Source organism: Enhydra lutris, unplaced genomic scaffold, assembly GCF_002288905.1.
Source record: "Enhydra lutris kenyoni isolate GAN:26980312 unplaced genomic scaffold, ASM228890v2 scaffoldscaffold34, whole genome shotgun sequence".
Classification (NCBI taxonomy): domain Eukaryota; kingdom Metazoa; phylum Chordata; class Mammalia; order Carnivora; family Mustelidae; genus Enhydra; species Enhydra lutris.
The window spans coordinates 23,160,566-23,182,010 of NW_019154118.1; the positions used below are offsets into that span (position 1 = coordinate 23,160,566).

General features: G+C 42.7%; 1 protein-coding gene across 1 annotated transcript in view; it reads right to left on the minus strand.

Moving 5' to 3' along the window:
- The window catches only part of LOC111153908 (zinc finger CCCH-type containing 12C), a 72,192-nt gene that overhangs the window by 32,374 nt on the left and 18,373 nt on the right, over positions 1 to 21,445 (minus strand). The window contains 1 exon segment of the mRNA XM_022513217.1: positions 4,440 to 5,188. Coding sequence (XP_022368925.1) covers positions 4,440 to 5,188 — 749 coding nt within the window.

Here is a 21,445-nt window from a genome sequence, read left to right on the forward strand (position 1 = left end):
GCAGAGAGGCAGGCAGAGAGAGAGGGGGAAGCAGGCTCCCCGCTGAGCAGAGAGCCCGATTCGGGGCTCGATCCTGGGACCCTGAGATCATGACCTGAGCCGAAGGCAGAGGCTTAACCCACTGAGCCACCCAGGTGCCCTGAGCCCAAGTCTTCTTTATGAAACTGGGGAAATCATCACTGAAAACCACTGATAATATAAACTTGAAGCAAGAATTAAAATACTCCTATAAATCGTACAAATAAAATGGACTGTGAAATTGCTATGCTTATTAGATACAAACAAACCCAAAAACAAAACCCTGGGATAACAAAGTATTCATTAGTTACTATATTCCGGGTTGAAATACTAAATCTAGCTCTAATGCAGTAACTATAATTTACTGAGCACCTATGACATGGCACTTGGTATTAATTATCTTTAGTTCTCATAACAGGCCTGTAAGATAAGAATTCTGCTTTTTACAATTCTGAAAAGGAAGGTTGGAAAGTTTTAACAACATACTTAGAATCACAAAAGTGCTACAGAGAGAACTTTTTTTTTTTTTAAAGCCTACTTTGGTAATTTTAATAAAAATACCCTTGCTTTCCTACTTCTAATTTCTATCTAAAGAATCATTTTCCATCAGTTTTATAGCAGGCATTTAAATGAAACTAAAAATATATTCATCTTATATATGCACTACTTCTGCCTGAGAGATCAGAAAGAAAATTAAATAGTATTCTAGTCTTAACTCATCCCCACATTTACTTATTATTTTAACATCATGTGTATAAATTATGTAATAGGTTTGCCTAACTTAGTGTGAGTGGGCAATTAATTTTAAAAGTAAAAGCATGTTCTAGTTTATGAGACATGAAATGGGTGAAATCTGTCCGCGTTTTTTGTTAAAATAAGAGTTTGAATCTGAAGTAGATAGGTATTTTTAAATGATTTTTTTTCTCTTACTTTATGAGGATCTTACAAATGGCTGAATATAGTTTACTATGAATTTTCACAAGCTCTGGCACTTCCAGAGTTACAGACGTGCTACAACACTGTATTGTGACTGACAGGATAATGCTGCTATACTAAAAATTTCCTGTCAACTTGTTCTGTCCTGAAATGCCTGGAGCATTTCTGTCCCAGCGTCAGATTAAAATACAAGATGGTGGGAAGAGCAGACTCTGCACCGTCCTGCCCGTCCAGCAGGGGGAGCTGATGCGGCCGCACGAGTGTGGGGGCAGACGTCCGTCTTCCTACTTACAGAAGGACAGACAGTGTTCACACGCCTTCAGGATGCCGCCTAGTTCTGAACCACAGTTCTCCTGGGGAGGATTTCCACCATCTGGAAATTTTCATTTCCACTGGGAACTAAGTGTTGGTCGTGGGAGTGGACATGAGGCTGATCCGACTGTGACACTGTTTATCTAAATGACATCCATCTTAGGAATTCATTTCTGTGGGCTCCACGTTCTAGAAATCTCCTGCCCTTCTCCCCCTCCTGTCTGTCTGTGTCTGTACATTTCACGGTGCATTTACCTCCATTGCCAGATACTTCCCTGGTGCCCGTCTTGTTCTCCCCCTTCAGCACTGGGCTTCCAAAGCTCAGCTGTCCCGCAGTTACCGCCTTCCTCTCCTGCGGACGTGCTTTCCCTGTCTCCTCTGCTTACCTAGGCTCATTCTTAAACCCCAAACTAAACAAAATCCTCCTCCAACACTTCTTCCTCCTCTTTCTTCCCTTCCTCCGTCAACTTTCTTGAACACCAATCTAGCTCTATTTATTCTTTTTTTTTTTTTAATTTTAATTTTTAAGGAGGCTCCATGCCCAGTGTGGGGCTCGAACTCCCAACCCTGAGATCAAGAGTCACACGCTCCTCCGACTGAGCCAGCCAGGGGCCCTGATCTTAATTTCTTGATCCTTAATTTCTTGACATCCTTGTAACTGGGCTTCTATCTTCAATGCCAAATGGAATTCCTGAAAATAGTGACTTCCTGGCTGTCATGTCCTCTGATCGTTTTTCAGTACTACGCACAGGATAGTCTATCCTTAAAGCCTGTTCTCCTTCCAGTCCTGATGGCATCCGTGGCTCCTTGGTTTTTCTAACACTCGTATTTTTCACGCTACTCTTCTCCCCTCCTGACCTGTAAATACTCACATTTCATGCAGAATGACCTGTGACACTGGCTATGTACCAGAAATACCTGGGCACTCAAGAAATACATTATTATTTGGGCTCTATTATAGCCCCATTGATTCAGTTTCTCCAAGAGTAGAGTCCTAGAAGGTGTATTTTGTTTTAGGACTCCCCTGGGGATTCTGACTTCTGGCTACAGTTCTAGGTGGTTCCTCCAGATCCTATCACCTTCCCTCACTACTCTTTCTTCTGGAGATTTCATGATGTTTTGGCTTTACAAGTTACCACTCTGCTTAGGTAACCATTTCCTAGTTCTGGATTACAAGGAAAAAAAAAATCATTCTGTGGCTAAGTTTGGGAAAGATTAAACAACAGAGATTATTTTACTGAAAGTCTTCTCAAGGCCGTACCTACGCTTCATAACTCTAGGACACTCGAGGCCCTCTTTAGTCCGAAAGTCTCTTTAGTCAGAAAGCCCTCTTTAGTCAGAAAGGGTTGTGGGGAGATCCAAATTGATCTCCTACCTCCAGCATCCACTTTAAGCATCACTGCCGGGTTATGAGCATAAGGAATAACTCTCTTCCTACATCCTCTCCTCAAAAACCTTCAGGTACCTTTGGATTAGGGTCAAGTTTAAATTCTCTGGCTTGTCACTCAAGACCTTAAAAGGTCTGGCTTGAACTTTTTCAACTTGTTTCTATCTCTCATTATCAGATAAAAAGTACACAGACTTAGAAGTCAGACATATTTGGGTTCGAATTATGCTTTTCCTTGGATAAACAATTAATACCCTGCAAGTCTCATCTGCTTGTAAATGAAAGGAAGATAACACTGCTTCCACCTGAAAAGGTTATACTGAGGAACGTAAGTTGATCCTTCTCACACCCTGGGTGCAAGCCCTTACTCTCACCTGCTAAAAACCAGTGGCTCCCAGATTTCAGTACACATTCTTATTAGCTGGGGGAATGGTTACAAAAGGCGATGCATGAACTACCTCTGGACCTGCACTTGGTGAGTTTGTGTGTGGGATGGTGTCTAGAAGTGACCTGGGTCTCTAAAAGTGACCATCCAGTACGGCGGCCACTGGCTAGGGGTGCTACCGAGTGCTGGAGTCTAGCTTGTCTGAACTGAGACATGCTCTAAATGTAACAAGGCCAGTTTTAACTCTTACTATTAGAAGAATAATGCAAAATATCTCATTAGTGATCCCATGTTGAAATGATATTTTGGCTATATGCGTCTAAATAAAATATGTCCTTTCCTATCAACTTTACCTGTTTCATTTTTTAATGTAGGTACCAGAAAATTTAAACTGAGGTATGTGCCAACATTATATTTCTATGGAACAGCACTGGTCTAGACGCTTCTCCAGACGATACCTGTGGTAGAGAACATCAGAGCACTTCCTAGGAAATAATACAGGAAATTCTAAGCTCTCTGAAAAGAGTGGACACCTTTCCCTATTTTTAGATCCCCACCAGTGTTCAGAACATTGTGGGTAATTAACTTTATACTAATTGAATTTAGAGACACTTAAAATGTTATGTTATTACAATTTGTAAAAAGAATATCATTAGAAGTTTTTGCTTTTTTTAAAATCCTATTCCTAAGGAATTATTTTTGGATTTACATTTTTTAAAAATATTTATTTATTTGACAGAGAGAGAGACAGAGTGGCAGGCAGAGGGAGAGGGAGAAGCAGGCTTCCCACCAAGCAGGGAGCCCAATGTGGGACTTGATCCCAGGACGCTTGGGATCACGACCAGAGCCAAAGGCAGACGCTTCACCAACTGAGCCACCCAGGCCCCCCTGAATTTACATCTCTTAAGTGAAACAAAAGAAATTTGAAACTCTAACTTCGATTTGTTCCCAAATCAATAAAAATAATTTTCGAAAAGAACTGGCCTTTTTTCCCTATGGTTATTTGACTCGCATAGAAACAGACTATTTCTCCAACTAGATTTCAAACCTGCCAAATATCACCGAACTCGAGACCTTCCCTTACAACCAGCGGTTAACACTCGGCCAGGGACATGCGCTAATTTTAATGCCACAGTAATGTAGCCGGATGAGGGAAAGGAAAGAGAGACTTACAGGGGGGAAGAGGGTCTGTCTTTAAAGACAAGCGTGGTGAGAATGCTGACCCCCTCCCCGAAGCAGAATGGCAGAAAACCAGAGGTGACACAACTAGGACACACGTAGGCCAGTGCTGGGATGCGGGACCATCTCGACTTCACCGACTGCCAGGAGAGAACCGGCCCCGAAGCGAGCAAGCCCCCCGCCCCCAGGAGGGGAAGAAGGGGCGCAGACGGCCCCCCTCACCTCATGGCCACGTTGCTGCCGTCGATGACCACCGGCCTCAGGTTCTCGCCGTCGTCCGCGAGCGGCTCCTGCATCGGCGAGTCCGAGCGCTGGGACTCCAGCGAGGCCGAGTCCCGCGGCGCGCTGGGCATCGCGCTCACGGCCGGCTCGGCGTCGCTCTTGTTTCCCAGCTTGACCAGCTCTCCCAGGATGTCGTTGATCAAAGCATCGGTCCCGAGTTTGTGGAGCACGAGCTGCACCTGCTCCTCCGAGTAGCCCAGCTTCAGCGCGAACTCCAGCTTGGTCTGGTACTCCCGCACCGCGTCGGGGGGCTGCGCCGCCTCCCTGCAGGCCGCCGGCGCCTCCGCGGGCTGAAAGTCTCGCAGCAGGTCACTGCGTGTGAGCACGCGGGGCTCCAAGCAGGGCGACCGGCACAGCTGTCTGTGAGTCTTGGTCAACAAGCACGGCTCCACCGAAACGCTCAGTCGTTCGGCCTCGTTGTCAGAATGTGCGCTTCCGTCCGAGTCGCCCGAGCTCGCGTTCCCTCCCGACACGTCTTTCTCCTCCTTCCCGGAGTGCACTTGATCCATTGTCGGCTTCTCTACCATCGACCACGGCACAGGTGCACTTGAGTGGGGGTCAGTGCTCTCCACATAAAGGTGGCCGAGGTCATGCCCCAGATGATCCTTCAAGCCCATGAAGCTGTTACGTGTACCTGACTCCACTTTGCTATTTTTTCTGTATTCCTGAATGCAAAGCACCCCGTATTCCTAGAGAAAAAACATGTAAGACACTTAGAATTTTGGACGGTTTCATTTCTGTTCCCATAAAGAACGTGAAAGAACATTGCCAGACTACGGAATATCCAGCGCGGTGGTTTCTCTCCATCTCCTCAGCCCTCGCAACACCTTTGCCCCAGATAGTACCATGCCCTGTTTTCCAGATAAAGAAGCTAGGAAGTAGAATGCCACACAATCCCTCTAAGGCAACAAAGAAAATAACTAGTGGAACTGGAGTTTTTTTTTTTTGAACCCAGTTTTGCGTGACTTTTCCCATTCTATCGTGCACTTCTCGACCTTTCGTGGAAGAGATCTCTCCACTGTCAGAAAGGCCAGTGTTTCAGAGCGACACCTACAATATCGCCGAAAGGCAGGTTCTAGATGAACTGTGATAGGTTACGTACATTTTCTCTAAAAGAATTCATAAACATTTGTAAAGATTATTTGAAGGGAAAGCCATATGCAAAGAAAGGAAAACATTAATTTACTATACTTGAAAAACTGACATTAATTTGGATCAAGCTTAACAATAATCTGAAGACATTCCAGATAGAATTTAGGTGGAGTGCTAAAAGAGCACAGGTGACAACAGTCAACAAATTCAAACAGTCAACAAAGAACTAAATAATCACCGAGTGAATTATACTCCAATTAGGAGACGAATAGTTTTGCCCTAACAATCCTTATTTTGTGGATACAGAGCATAGTATCAGAATACAAACTTTAATGGTATGTTACCCTTCCTAAGGGTCAGGGACAGTGCCATCTATTTCATTCCAGGGGTAAAAACTCCTTTATTCTCTGCACATTTACAGAAAGCAGAGAAGTGGAACAGGTCACATGAAATTAACAGCAATGAGTTAAAGTACACTGAATACATGTTATCTTGATTTCTGAATCTAATGTAAGAAAATACTTCTGGGGGCGCCTGGGTGGCTCAGTGGGTTAAAGCCTCTGCTTTCGGCTCAGGTCATAATCCCAGGGTCCTGGGATCGGGCCCCGCATCAGGCTCTCTGCTCTGCAGGGAGCCTGCTTCCTCCTCTCTCTGCCTACTCATGATCTTTGTCTGTTGAATAAATAAATACAATCTTAAAAAAAGAAAAGCTTTAAAAAAAAAAAAAGAAAATACTTCTGTACTATATCGATAATTAATTACCCACTATCCGCATTTGGTTAAAAAGTCATCTTCTCTCCTACTTCGCCTCCCCTCCCTCCCACAGGAATGCTTTTACGGTTTAAAACACTTCTGCTATTTTGTCAATGTTCCTTAAAGTCTCTTGGGAATCACTGCTATTTCTTGACCGGGAATAGGTTAGCAAAATAAAATTATTTCTGCCCTTGTGTTTCAGCGTGAGGACATAGTCACATGAGCAGTTTACTTCCTAGGGCAACCCCGGGGTTCCATCCAGGGATAACGCCAGTCTGGCAATGGTGGCTGGACTTCAGACTGTCATATGACACCTATTTAAATAATCTAAAGAAGCAAATTGCAAAAACATTCTATTCTAAAGCTCTTATTTACACTAGAAAGGAGCTATTAAATAAATGTTAAGAGAAAATGCTAAGTGTTTTTCTAAGGAGTCACATATCTGAATGCATCCTTGGTGAACTTATTAGGGAGGGAAATATGGCTACATAATGAAATAAATTATACAAGTGCGATAAACACCCGAGAATAGAACATGGGATCTTTAGCTTGATAACGCCGCATTTAAGATCTCCTCAGCGTAGAACTCCACATTCTACAGGAGTTTCTTCAGGTTGTAACCCTTGAGAAGACAGATAACATTGTCCTCGTAATACAGCGCTGCTGAGTTTTAAAGCAACATCGAGCTCTCCTGACTCCAGACAGCACAGCCGATAAAAAGAAATACTCCTTAGGAGAGCTCTCCATACATCTGCTCTGTGACGGAGCTGTATCCATTTCAAAATTTTTTTTCCTATTAATATGGATATGCATGAGCCCAATAATCTAGAATTTGAGAAAGGGATTTTGAAAGCAAATCTTTACACTCCGTGATTTATTAACTACTGTAATATACTGACACCATAATGCAAGTAACAAATCACAACAGAATCCTAATGAAGGGATACAGTTAAAAGGAAAATCTGCACTGTGGCCTGCGCAGAGCTCCCCACCAAAAGTATCTCGAACAAGGAAAACCTATTGGAAGCCGGGCTGCCTGGCAACCAGAGGCTGGTTGCTAAGCTGCACTCCTTTAACACGCCACCGTGAACGCCAGCCCAGTGAAACAAGAATTTGGTATGAACAAAAGCCTATAAAAGAGACTGGGACTTAAGTGCGTCTGGTTTACCCTCCGAGAACAATGCAGCTGCCAAACCAATCTGGAAGCTCCGACATCATTGTTCTGTCAACCCCACAGTCTGCTCCGACCGCAGGAAGTGTATTTAACGGGCAGCATTTCTGATCGCCCCGGAAAAGTTTGGGTTTTGCAGAAGTGCTGCTGTGAGATAATTCTTCAAGATAATGACTCACTGACCAAATCCCGGACTTGAACTAGGAAATATTATTTTAATATTGGGCTCAAGTGTTTTCCTTTTGGACAGTTTCAAACAAGATGAATACTGCATGAAAAACACAGCCACTGGGGAACGTGGACATGAAATCTTTAGAGAATAAGCGAAATTATTCTTCATTTTCACAGCATTCAGGAAACAAAACCAAATACTACAAAGTTTTTAAACGAAAAATTATCCACACTAAGGATTTAAATCTTTCTCTGTCACTTCAGTCTAATATAAAAAGAAGTGTTCATGATAGTGTGTAAATCTGCTCTACTGTATCACTTTCTTATATGGTTATAATATAGGGAGGGAAACTGAGATTACCAACAATTTGCTTTTTATAATATTAAACCAGAGAAAACTCATTTGTATACACAAATGTATTTAGTGAATACCACACACTTTTAACTTGTAATTTACAACTCATCTAACTATAGAAACTATGGAAGTAAAAAGCTTACAGTCACTGGGCTAACATGATTGTTAATACTGACCTACCCTACTTAAAAAAAAAAAATCAACATCTAATCTGGTCAGGCACCATATTTTTTAAGATACTCTAGTTAAACTTCTTCCCCACACTGACAGGACTCTCTTCATGTTCCGTACTTCACTGGTTACGTGAGAGAAAGTTACCCAATGTCATCTTGTCCACAAAAAGCAGTTAAATAGTTATTTTTAGTTCCAATCGATCAATAGACTAAATATGCAATAGTACAAATATGGGCAAAGGAGTGCAATTACCAGGCCTAGATCATCTCCGCTACATAATCCAAATCTGAAATAACCTTACTTGTTGTGACCGGATGGGAAACATTTGGTTTTTTAAAACTTTGTTCTGAAATGCTTCTTCACCCACTTGAGATCAGTGAAAGATTGCCCTGACTTCACATGAGACTTAAATTTTCCCCCACAATATCTTGAAATCACTCAATAAAAAAAATTAAACACTAGTCTTAAGATTTAAAAGCTGAAAAAAATATTTTCATAGGCTGCAGTACTTGTCAAAGTATCGTCATGTGTAAAACTTATGAGGTATTATTATAAGAAATCTCAAGACAAAGAATAGTAGAGAATCTATTTTTGTTCAGTGCCTTAAAAATGGTCAATATAATGTTGAAAAAGATAGCAAAGACTCCAACAACATCACCAAATTTATTATTATAAGTAAGGTAGGAAATATTTTCTCCTTAATTTCTAATCATTTATTAGACTTTTAAGTTTTGCATTTACTCAAATGCAAACGTATGCAAGTCATCTTTAAATTAATCAACTATTAACTGATAAGGATAATTCTCATTTCATGAAGCAGCAGCACAGACAAAATGTCACACACAAAACAGGTGTTTATATTCCCATAGTTATTAAAAAAAACCTTACAAAACTGCAAAAAAAATATGGCTTAACTTTGAAGTTTTATATCAGGAATCCATTGCAATTGGCCTTTACACACTATATTCATGAACACAGGAGGCACTGGGCAAAAATATAAATGGTCTGAATGCAGATTTCTACACTTACAAAGCTAAAGATTCCCTCCAGATACTGTACTGGAAGCGAAAATAATTTTTCTTGCTGAAGGCGTAATAAGTTAAAAATGAAATAACAGTTCTTGAAAAAGACCCAAATTTTCATGCTAATCTTGCAGATGATGAAGTGTAACCAATTATTTTAATTGTCAAAAGAAACTTTGTATTTGCTGAAAGCAATATGGTCATTTAATAGAAATTTGTTGTAGACACACAGATTCCCCCATCCAGGGAGATCTCTGAAAGTTCTCATTAGAGGACTTGGATAATCCTTCACCTCAAATCCAATGGGAAAAAAAAAATTTTTTTTATTTCTAAAGAGCCTCATATCAATTCATTAGGAATATGAGAACACGATGTTGTTAAATCCATTTGTTTGTTTGTAAGGTAAAGTTACAATGCCATAAAGTGGGTTCTGGTTGTTATCCAAATGGCAATACTAGGAGAACAATGAAAATAAAATAATGAATATGTAATAAATACTACTGCTGCAGTCTCCGTGTATTTAATTACCATTGTATTTCAGGGAGTGCTGTTGTCTGCACCCCTCTGGCTAACAAAGGAAGGATGGCCCTTTGAACAGATTGGTTAATGCTCTGGGGCAACAGATGTCCTCCTGGAACTGCAGGAGACCAGCAACTGGTGGCCTGCCCGTCTTCTGAAAACTTTCAATAGACTCATGCATATGTTCACACAATAGGGCATGTGGTAGAAATGAAAACCTCTTTTTAACCCTTTATGCTCGTTCTTTCCCTCCCAACTGACAGATGAAAGTCTTTGTCTCCTCCTCCTTCCCCATCGCGGACTCCTGCACAAGCAGTCGCTCTTGGGACGACACCTTCAGCCTGATTTTTGAAACGAAGGCAGAGGGAAAAAATTAAAAGATGGGAGAAATTAGAAACTACACGTGACTGTCGAAACTGCTGACAACGCAGGTGACTGCTCGATCATCCTGTTTACAACAGGCTGTCCATAACCTCTACCTGCGCATCAGTCCGTCTCCCCCAAGCCAGATTTTTAAGACAATGGAAACATCTCTCACATCTTACTACCAGTTCACAGCGCCCACTTGAAGAAACACAAGAACGTGACAAGATAAAACCCAAATTCATTATCAAAACATCAGAACGTGTCAGAACTCATCCTTAAGGACCAGAGGATCCCATGCCATGCCTAACGCCGTGCAAATGTTCCCGAGGCTGTAACTATGGATGTGACTCCAGACCTAGGTCTACAGAGAGAATTTCCCTGTATCTTGGCACCACGTAACAATGGGTAGCCGTCCATTTCAGGTGCTTCCTGTCCTTCAGAGTTCAAATTAATACTCTCAAGGTTTAGCAAAGTTTAGCGGGCGAGGCATGAAGTAGCACAGATACTCACGTTCGCAGGAAAATACAAAGACATTGGTTTCTGTAGCAGCTTCAGCAGTAAGTGGCTCCTTAACACAGTTTTAGCTGCAGACTTGCAGGCAGGCAGGAAGAACAATGAATAGCTGAACAGATGGAATGGCAGTGTCTTTGCTTAACCTATTACCGAGTGGAGGAACAGCCAATCGGGGGCCAGGGAACTCACAATTAGTTGGCCGGGCAGATGCAAGCCAACCTCAGCACCCTGGGTCAGGTTCGCAGGTTTCTAAGATAAGCAAGTTGATGTCATTCCCGGGGTCTGCCCGGGGCAGCGTGTGTATTCACGAGGGGTGTGCTCCAACAATAGGCCAGACAAAGCCGACTCGCAGGCAGCTGCTCTCTGGGAGCCCCGTCATTAGCCAGCGGGCTGCCAACAAGAAACACCTGGCTTGGGCAGCCTTTGGCTTTTCCTCCTTGTTTTTCATGGGTTGAACAAAGAAACCAATTATATTTTCAAGTCGTAAAAGTTGCATGTTTCCAGAAAGTTGAGGCTATCCTCCCAGTCTATTAGCTTGGGGGTTTTGAGAAATAAAGAACATGAGGTGTGTCAGAGTAGCAATTCGCTCCTGCAGTAATCCCTTGTAATAAATGAGACAGTAGTGAAATGGGACAGGTTATAGTACAACTATTTCCCTGGAAAACACCAGGAAATCCAAAATATTTTTAGAGATTGGTTAATTTGTTGCAAGGCAATAAAATGAAAAAAAAAAAAAAAGAGAGAACGAAAGATTACAAAAGACAAAGGTTTAAGAGCTTACAAACAGAAGTTAAGAATGTTCATTAAAAGCAGAGCATAGCATAAGAAGATAAAACTTAAGTGTGGTCCAACTGTGTGTCCAATGTGTACTCTGACTGTACCTTTAGATAAAACCATTTAACTTCAACCTAAACCTACCTACAGCCACCTTATGCATGTCCAATAGCAATGTAAAATTCTTTTATTAGGGATTCTAGTTACTCGTGTCACTAGACAAAGGCTTAGGTTATGTTCTAATATACAGCACATTATACCTGTTAAAAGCATTGGATGTTTCATAAAATTTGTTCAGATGTAATATTCAAATTTCAACTCAGGGACAAGTTAACTTTATGAAGAAGTAAGGTGGTATTTTTTTTTATTAATAAGCCAGTCTCCTCGCGGAGGAAGCTTGTCCCTCCCTGCGCCCCCCGCCCCATGGCCAAAGTTCCCGACTGCAGTATTTATGAGGCTAAGCACTACTTGCTTTTGAGGGTGGCATAAGTTGCAGGTCGAGCGGCCTCTGATTATTACAAAAGTTCAATCAAAATTTAAACACCCTTAGATGTTGCCAAAGTATCTCCTGCTCAAGGGAAAGGGAAAAGACGTCTACAGCTGTTCTGCGACCTACTTCGGGGAGAGAGCGCCCCCAAGCGACCCGCACCGGCGCGCCTGCACGATCCACTGCCGTGCAAGGAGAAAGGCGAAGGCAAGAGTTGCTTTTACAACTTTCTGACACAGGCTGAACGATGTGGCTTTTCCAAGCTACAAGATTGGGGTAAAGCACCCCAAACCATCGAAAGCCATCTCTCTTTACACGTACACAAACACCGAGGCTACCTACGGTTAGGGTGACTTGTGAATACTTGGGGAGCAGGAGTAGTTGTTGGGACTCCTGGCCACTGGGGACTTAACTGTGCCCACTCAAGTGTAAATGAGATTTTCTCTGTTTACAACACAAGAGGAAGAAGGCCTACCGTACATAGTTTAAATTTTTCAGTTATTTCCCGGAAGAAAACATCCCTTATGAGTACTAAAAGCCTAAAAAAAATCAGTTACCAGAAATAAAATGAAAATAAAGTATGCTTTAGATCACCATTTGTCTGCAGTTTTCCTCAAAAGAGCTTAATATTTTATGAAAGTATATCATTCCCAAAATGTTGGAAAATTTCAAAACCTGTGAAAATATTTAACTGAGTGTCATTATTATTAGGTCTGCACGGCACACTAATTTCTAAAGCAAAACTCTTCTTATTCTGCCAAGAGTTGCAGGAATGTTTCTGCATTGCTTAAGCCTATGGTCTGATGTCAGGAGCCCATTAAAGATAAAGCATCTTGAACATTACAGTTTATTGCAAATTAGAAGGTGAACTACCCAGAATTCAAGTGTTATGTCTTGGGTAGCAAGTGAACACAGAAATGAAGAGAGTTAAAAAAAAATTTTTTTTTTAATGATTTTATTTATTTGACAGAGATCGCAAGCAGGCAGAGCGACAGGTAGAAGCAGGCTCCCTGCTGGGCAGAGAGCCCGATGTGGTGCTCGATCCTAGGACCCTAAGATCATGACCTGAGCCGAAGGCAGAGGCTTAACCCACTGAGCCACCTAGGCACCCCGCCCCAAAATTTTTTTTAAAGTGGTGTGGTGGTATTTCTTTTTGAAATTTCATGAGTAAAAGGAGTAAGAAATATAAATCCAGACCAGTCAGATAGTGAGTAAATATACTCCTTTTGGTAAAACTGAGTTTGATTTAGTAAGATAAAGATAAAAAATATACATTAATTGCAAAGTGATTACAACAACTAAAACCTAATAAAGCTTAAGCCACGCAGGGACGAGAGAGACAGTGAGGTCCATATTTATGAATTCATATTCAAACTTGCTTGCATATAAAAAGTAAACTCTTTAGTATGAATAGAAAGTCTTCTCTTTTGCCCTGGCTTTTCTTTCTTCTCTTTATCCCTTGCTACTATAGTTACTACTTTATAGCTTTAATTCGAGAGGAGGAGGAGGAGGAATCTTCTCACTAATTCCTACCTCTGGTGAACACAAAGCAAAGAAAACTACCCCAGGGCTCAGCAGGAGGCCTGATCGCTAGCACGGGATTAAGCTTTTTTGCAAACAACAAATAAAGGCAGTGATCTGAAAAAGCTAATCAGATCCTGCTGCGGTATTTAGACTATCTTGGTTGCTGGTATTGGATAATGTTAAGCACATTAAAACATCTGTAGGGGAAAAGCCCGTCTGGCTTCCCTAGTCACAAGCCCTGGTCCACTTCCCACCCCAAAGCAAATACAAGCAAATACCCTGGGCTGTTTGGGGCGCCGCAGGAGAGGGCTGAGCACGGTGTGCTCCCGAGGACAGGAGTGGGACACCGAGGACGGTGTGGGGTTCTAGGGGCACGCGGACATCTGTCAGTGCCAACGCCGTGTCTAATGTCAAGAGCTTCGACCACGTGAGAGGACCTTTGTCTGTTCCCTGAAGTCTGAATGTGAACACGTGGGCTTTGCTGCCGCTGGTCCATTCTCTTCATCACTGTGACCCAAGCCCAATTCCTGGTACCTTTCTCTTAATATGGCTTTGCTCCCCCCATTAATATACAGTCTCTCCGGATCCGAACAGTAACACCATGGAAGCAAAATCATTCTATCAAATTTCCCCAGCTGTCCCCCGAAGGTCGAAAGGTTACAATTTCAGCAAAACCTATTACTTTTGAGAATTAAAAACAAAACACAACAAAACACCAACAAAACCCCTAATTTATACACAACAGTGTAAGAGAATGGAGCAAAATCAATCAGGGAGTAACATGGGAACAAAAGTGCTCCTGGGTAGGTTTTATTTCTAAGACAGGGGGAGCTTCTCCAAGAGCCCTCAGCTATCTGCACGGTTCCTGTAACGCCCTCCATGGAGGCTGCAGGCTGAGGGCGCTCCAGCATCGTGGGGATGGGAGGGCTCCTCCCTGAGGGTCTCCAGCTCTGGCTTCAGCCTCCCAGCCAGATCAGCTTCTGCTGGTGCAACTCGCCCCCGGGGCCTTGGGAAGACTTACTGGGTGGGTGAGCCTGGGATGAGGAATTTTGTAAGCAAAGCCCGGCCCCACTCCTGGGCGCTTTTCTCCTTGGGATCTGCTAGTCTGCCTTGCTCCCCAGCACCGCCTGAGGTTGGGCGGTTAAAGCTTTCTAACTTGGAAGATTCAGTGTCTTTAAGCCCTTTAGGCTCTTGTCATGTCCTGCAATAGTTCCACCAAAAACGAGCTATTTTGATGTCCATCTGCCTGGCTCCTTTGTCTATTTCTCAATTGGCTCAGAACTAAGGCAGGAAAAACACCCCCTTGAACAACACTGAACAAAAGTTTTGCTATAAAGGACTATTACAGAACAAAAGTGATAAAAAGACTTACATAAATTAACTCTGACCAGACCCCTTTTAAAACACATATGAAGGGAAAGGTTAAAAAAAAATTTAAAAATCCTGTAACAGAGAGGGAAGATGATGTTCCTCCAAATAAAAATTCTAGGGGTCTGACAATCTCTCAATGCCACACCAATAAAAGCAAATACACCCCAATTCTTTTTAGGGTTCAGAGACAAATACTAAATAAATCCACAAAAACAGTTATTTCTTCCCAGGGGTCCAAAAAGAAAAACTTTTCTGCAGTCACTTTAAGTGCTAAGCCACAGCATAAGACTTCAATTATTTCCCCGTATTAACTTCTCATTCAGTATTTTAAAAAATTCATTGAACTAAGTCTTTAGAAAGATGATCTTCAATTCTCATTAAACTTGTAAATAATGAAAGAATTTTAGGAAAGCTCAGGGAATACAAAGGCTATCTGAAATGCCGATGAAACAGGCTACTAAAGCAGCTCATGTGTAAGGGAGGAAGGGAGAGAAAATTCATGAGGGAAAGAGGCCATAAATGATTTTTAAAAAGAGGGATAGAAAGCACATCATCCATATTAATACAACACAGTAATATTAAGTGTACTGAAACTGAGGAAAAGCTGACCAAAAGCTCGTCATCTTATATAAAATATAGACGAGACATTCTCTGCATTCTAACAACTTAATGACACTTTGCCTCTTACAGTAATGATAACATTCGCAACCCCATCATCGAAGCCTAGGAAGAACTTCTCTCCTGATATCGCAGACCTTATGTCCCACAGTCTACGCGCCATCCCTCGCTCCCCGCCCCCCACCCCATGTGTGCTCATTTGCATACATCAGGCGCTCTCTGGGCTGTGCAGCCCAGCTGAGGATGGGCACAGGGCATGTTCTTTAGGCGTTAAATTATTCTACTTAGCAAACCAATTCAAACACTGCCTGGCCAGGAGCGCTGTGAAAAGACAGTTCCTCTTTATAGAATGACTCTGCCAGTCTATCAGATAGGTTACAAGAAAGCTCTAGCATGAGGTCCGTCTCTTCTTACTAATGGTCTAGAAGAGTGTGTACGCATGTACCGTGTACAGGAACTCAGGAAAGAAAAGCATGGCATGCAATAAAAGATACAAAAGCAACTACAAACCAACTATGACCCAAGGAATGTTCTCTGTTAATTAGGAGTTCCATCGAAATTCTCCCTGATAATCAAGACAGAAATAGTGCCTTACCTATTAATTCTTTATGAGATGGTGCAATGAATTGCTTGGGTTAGTACTTCCAGTGGCCCTCACACCAGTGATTTTAAATTCCTGCACACGACTGGTTTCAGATGACTGTCCTGGTGTGCAAGAAACGGAAAACCACGGAGAGGCTAACACAACATATGGTTGTGTTAGACGATGCTGAGCGAAATCAGCCTAGAGGTTTATAACAGAATTTCTCTTTATAGCCTTCTATTCATATCAGAGGGCGGTGTAATAATTTTGATATTAAATTTAGATTTCTGAGCAGTGAGGACAAGATTCCTCCCAAATACGAATCATCATATACTATCATCAGTTACATTTAGAACCTGAATCCTCCTGAACAGCCGCCAGCCCCATTCGACTGTAAACTTGAACAACGCAGGGATTCCCGGCTCCTGTTTTCGGATGTGTCTCCAGGACCCTGCAAAGTATCTGACACACAACAGGCATCTAACAGGTACGTGCAAAAAACTGATGGCATTCCCGTACCTCGGTCAAAATCCTTTATTCGCATTTTCCTTCACGTAACCCATATTCCACCCAAACACGATTTGTGCAATTGGGTTGCACACTTGAGTTATCTGGGGAGATTTAAAATACACTGATGCCAGCGTCTCATACCTAGAGACGTGTATTTTTGGACTGGCCCAGGTGAGTCTGAGGTGTACCCAAGTTTAAGAAGACCAGTGACCGTTCTTCAAAAATATCTTTCTCCACAGCGTCACGTATTAAAATCCCACCCGTTACTCCTGAACATTCAGCCAAGCCCCAACTCTGCCAGGAAGCCCTCCCTGGAACACGGTTAAATTTGTCTTCGGATTATTGGAGTTTCAGGCAGGGCCTGGCACACAGCCAGGCCTTGACAAACGTCTGAGTGATGGAGAATTCTGGGAGCAGAGCGCACAGAAATGCAGTATTTATTGAGCGAATGGTGCGTGGCTGGTCCTCATTATTTGCAGATTCTGTATTTGCAGATGTGAAACCTGCAAACGAATACCCGGGGCCTGACTCGACTGCCGGACGTGTGCAGAGGCCAAACATCAGGGCTGCTGGAGGACACCGTCCAGCCCACACTGCGGGAAGCAAGGCTTCTCCTCCTTGGCCAGCGCTCGTCATCACCCCCCACCCTGTCTTCAGAACTCTTCGAGAGCTCCCCTGTAATTTTTTTTTTTAAGATTTTATTTATTTATTTGACAGAGATCACAAGTAGGCAGAGAGGCAGGCAGAGAGAGAGGGGAGGGGTAAGCAGGCTCCCCGCGGAGCAGAGAGCCCAATGCGGGGCTCGATCCCAGGACCCTGAGATCATGATCTGAGCTGAAGGCAGAGGCTTTAACCCACTGAGCCACCCAGGTGTCCCTCCCCTGTAATTTTTTTTTTTTTTAAGATTTTATTTATTTGACGGACAGAGATTACAAGTAGGCAGAGAGGCAGGCTGAGAGAGAGGAGGAAGCAGGCTCCCCGCCGAGCAGAGAGCCCGATGCGGGGCTCGATCCCAGGACCCTGGGACCATGACCTGAGCCGAAGGCAGACGCTTTAACCCACTGAGCCACCCAGATGCCCCTCCCCCGTAATTTTTAATACCAGTTTCACTCAGCAGTCGGGCACCTCCTAGGGGCCAGGTGCTGGGGACACAGCAGGAAGGAAGCGAGTCTTTCTGTCACCAAGCTCACAGTGCAATGGCGGGGTGGGGTGGGGGGGACAGTATGAGCAACACACACAAGTCAGGTGATGGCGAAGGCTGCAAAGCAGCTGAGTCACGGAAGGCTTGTGTGATCAGGTGAGATGTGTGCCGAAACCTAAAGGAAGCAAAGGAAATGTGCCCAGGAAGAGGGAGGATAAAGCGTGAAGCCCTGATGGGAGAGTGAGTTTGTAGACCAGCAAGGTGGCCAGTTGTACTGGACACAAGCGAGCAGGGGGAGGAGACAGGGCAGGAAGACACGCTCAGAAGAAGCCGGTCGCGTGGCGCTCTGGAGGGCCGTGCTTCCCGGACTTTACAGCATGTGCATCCTGAAGATCTTGCAGATCCTGATTCAGGGAGTCTGGGGTAGGGTCCGAGATGCTGCATCCCAACAAGCCCACGGCTGATGCCCTTGCCCTTGGCCCACGGACCCCACACGGAGAAGCAAGATCGAAGGTCACACTAAGGCTCTGGCTTGTATTCGGCGATGGAAAACCTTCGCAGAGTTTGAGCAGAGCGAGGGATAGGACCCTCCTTTATACGAACGTCTTGTAAACCTGGGCTCACTTCCACACTTTCGGCTGGGTCCCATCGCTCTCCCAGTTCGGTGCGCGTACCAGATATTAAGACTGCAGACTTAGGGCATATTGGGAACCCTGCGTGTGCAAGTCGTCTTTCACTACATGTTTTCTCCTCGTTTTCATATCTTCATCCTGGCTATTTTTTTTTTTAAAGATTTTATTTATTTGACAGAGAGAGATCACAAGTAGAGAGAGAAAGAGAGGAGGAAGCAGGCTCCCTGCCTAGCAGAGAGCCCGATGTGGGACTTGATCCCAGGACCCTGAGATCATGACCTGAGCCGAAGGCAGAGGCTTTTAACCCACTGAGCCACCCAGGCAGCCCCATCCTGGCTATTTTTACACATACATGCTTCCAGATACTTTAGAATTGTTTTGATGGATTTTAACTAAAAAGCTGTTGGGAGTTTGATGGAGACCATGCTGCCCTAATACTTCTTAAAAAGCGCTCTGAGTTGCTCAACTGTTTCACCAAGAACAACGTGGTACACACACAAATACTACTCAGCCATAGAAGGGGATGAGATCTTGCCATTTGCAACAATGGAGGGTATGATGCTAAGTGAAATAACTCAAAGAAAGACACATACCATATGATTTCACTCGTGCAGAATCTAAACGGCAAGACAAATAAATAAAATGAAATAGAAACAGACTCACAAACAGGAAACTGGTAGTTACCAGACGCAGAAGGGTTCGGGGTTGGTGGGCAAAATAGATAAAGGGGATTGAAAGGTGCAAACTTGCACCTACAAGATGAATAGGCCCAGAGATGTCGTGTACAGACGGGGAAGGTGGTCAGGGACACGGCACCAACTGCGTATGCTGCAGACGGTAGCTGGACTTTCCGCGGGGGTCATTCTGTGACGTTGAAACATATCGTAGCACTATGATGTACACCTGAAAATTCATAGGATGTGATTGTAAATTACTCCTTAGTAAAAAAGAACTTACTGACATTTTTTCTATCTTTCAGTACTGTTCTCTAGATTTCTTCACAAGAGACCTAAGTTTCTTACTAAGTTTGTCTTAAAATATTTTCTTTTGTTTTTGCTGCTGTGAATGAAGGTTTCTTTTTCCTTCTCACATTATATTTACTAACTAGTTACTACATATGTCCAAAAGGTTATTATTTTATTCACATACAGCGTCAGTGAAGCCGGTATTTCCATGAAGTCTCTGTGTCTCTATCAGAGCTTCACACAGGTTCTGGGGATCTCCGGGTATCTCGAACAACATAAATCATCAGATGGCCTCCTCTCTACCAATTTTTATATCTTTTACTCAATCCTTTTGTCTAATTACACTGTATTAATGGCTATTTTGTGTTGTTCCCAGTGTCGATGGGAATGCCTCTAGGGTTTTATTATTAAGCATTATATGGCTTGTCTGTTAGGTTGTACACACACATAGATAAATAACATACACATACATCACCTTGGGCCAGTTTACCTCCCCAGACCTCACTTTTCTCAATTGTAAAAGAAGAAGAAGAAAAAAAAGACAGGATATGGTTGTTTGGAAACCAAATGAGCTAATAAATAAAAAAACAGTTGGAATGAAGTCAGACACATAGTAAGCACTCAGGAAGTGTTAGCTATATGTAACTTTATGTTTACATATATATCTATACATATACACACCACATTGTATAGAGCCTTCGAAAAGGTCATTTATAGAAATACGTTTTCCTCCTACATGAAAGATTTAGGAAAAAAATTAGGAATGTGGATAGCAGTAAGAATATGATATTTTTTTCTTTGAGAATTATTGTGAATTGTGAACATTGTGAATTATATTAATAGACTAATAGAGAAACACAATTATACTTTGAGAGGGTTATATATGCTCCTATTTCCCCCCAAGAATTTTTATATCAATAATCATAAGACTGGCTTATCACTCTCCTTAATGTATTTTCTTTGCCATAGTTGCACACCCCTATTGTGAGGTTAGAAATGGGATATGGTGTTTCACCCCGACTTTTTCTCAGTGACAAAACAGTTGCTCAGTGCACCAAACGGAACTTGACTAGACTGGGCCACGCTTTCCTGCAAAGGCACCACGAGGTCTAGAGATCTGATTTAGCCCCTGAACCTTACTATAAATCCCAGGGAAGCGTCTACTCCAGCATGGGGCCCAAAGAAAAAAGGATGACCAAGAGGAAGATGGTACAGTTTATGGATATAAAACCCAACACCATACCATACCCTCTTCCAACAACTCAGTAAACTGGACAAGTTATTTAATTGCTGTGTCTCAGTTTTATCCACTAGAAAATGGGGACAATACACCAATGGCATAGGGTTGTTATAAAGATCGAATGAGTTAATATACTTGGTAACTTAGAACAGTGTCTGGCACATAGTAAATGCTGAGTATTATCTTAAAGTTTACAGGAAAAGTGAAATTGTACAACAAAAATCCCCAGAAAACCTGATTTTCATTATTTTATGTTCTCCCTGATGTAATTCTAAAAGTTCTCTCTTTACTAATGACAAGAAAGAATATGGAGGCAAAGGCTACGTTGGTGTCCCATGAGCTCTCACCTCATATTTACACAACCAAGAACTCAAGCCACTTGGGAGTTCAACTGCCTCAGGCTATGCCTTTGTTCACGATCTTGTCACACGAATCTTGTTAAATTAATAATTCAGGGCAATGCTTCTCAGAGGGAAAGGGGGGTAACATTTAGTTTGGAAAAGCCAAACATACTGAAGGTGTAAAGGTCATGAATACCTCGGCCAGTGAAGAACAGCAGGAAATGCTGATGGAAAGCCGAGAAGGAACATGGGCATCAAAGTGGTTGGGAGCCAGGGATTCAGAAGAAAAACACTGGTCTGACAGTGGGCAGGAGTAAAGGGATGAGGGAGAAAATGTAAATATAATTAGAAAAAAGAAAAAAAAAAGAGAGAAAGAAGGAAACAGTGAGAGACACCTGAAAGGAAGCAAGGATTTTTCTTGTAGAAAATGAGACATTTCTTCCAGTTTAACAATGGAGATGGTGGGCTGTGACAAATTATTTTAAAATAAATGGCTTTCGACAAGGAGCAGCCATCCCCTCCCACCTCTCTCAGAACATAATTTCATTACCATTTTAATTTCCAGCCACAGAACTCTCTCCTCAAGTAATAAATTGTTGCACTTTCCTGAGTTAGCTTTCTCCC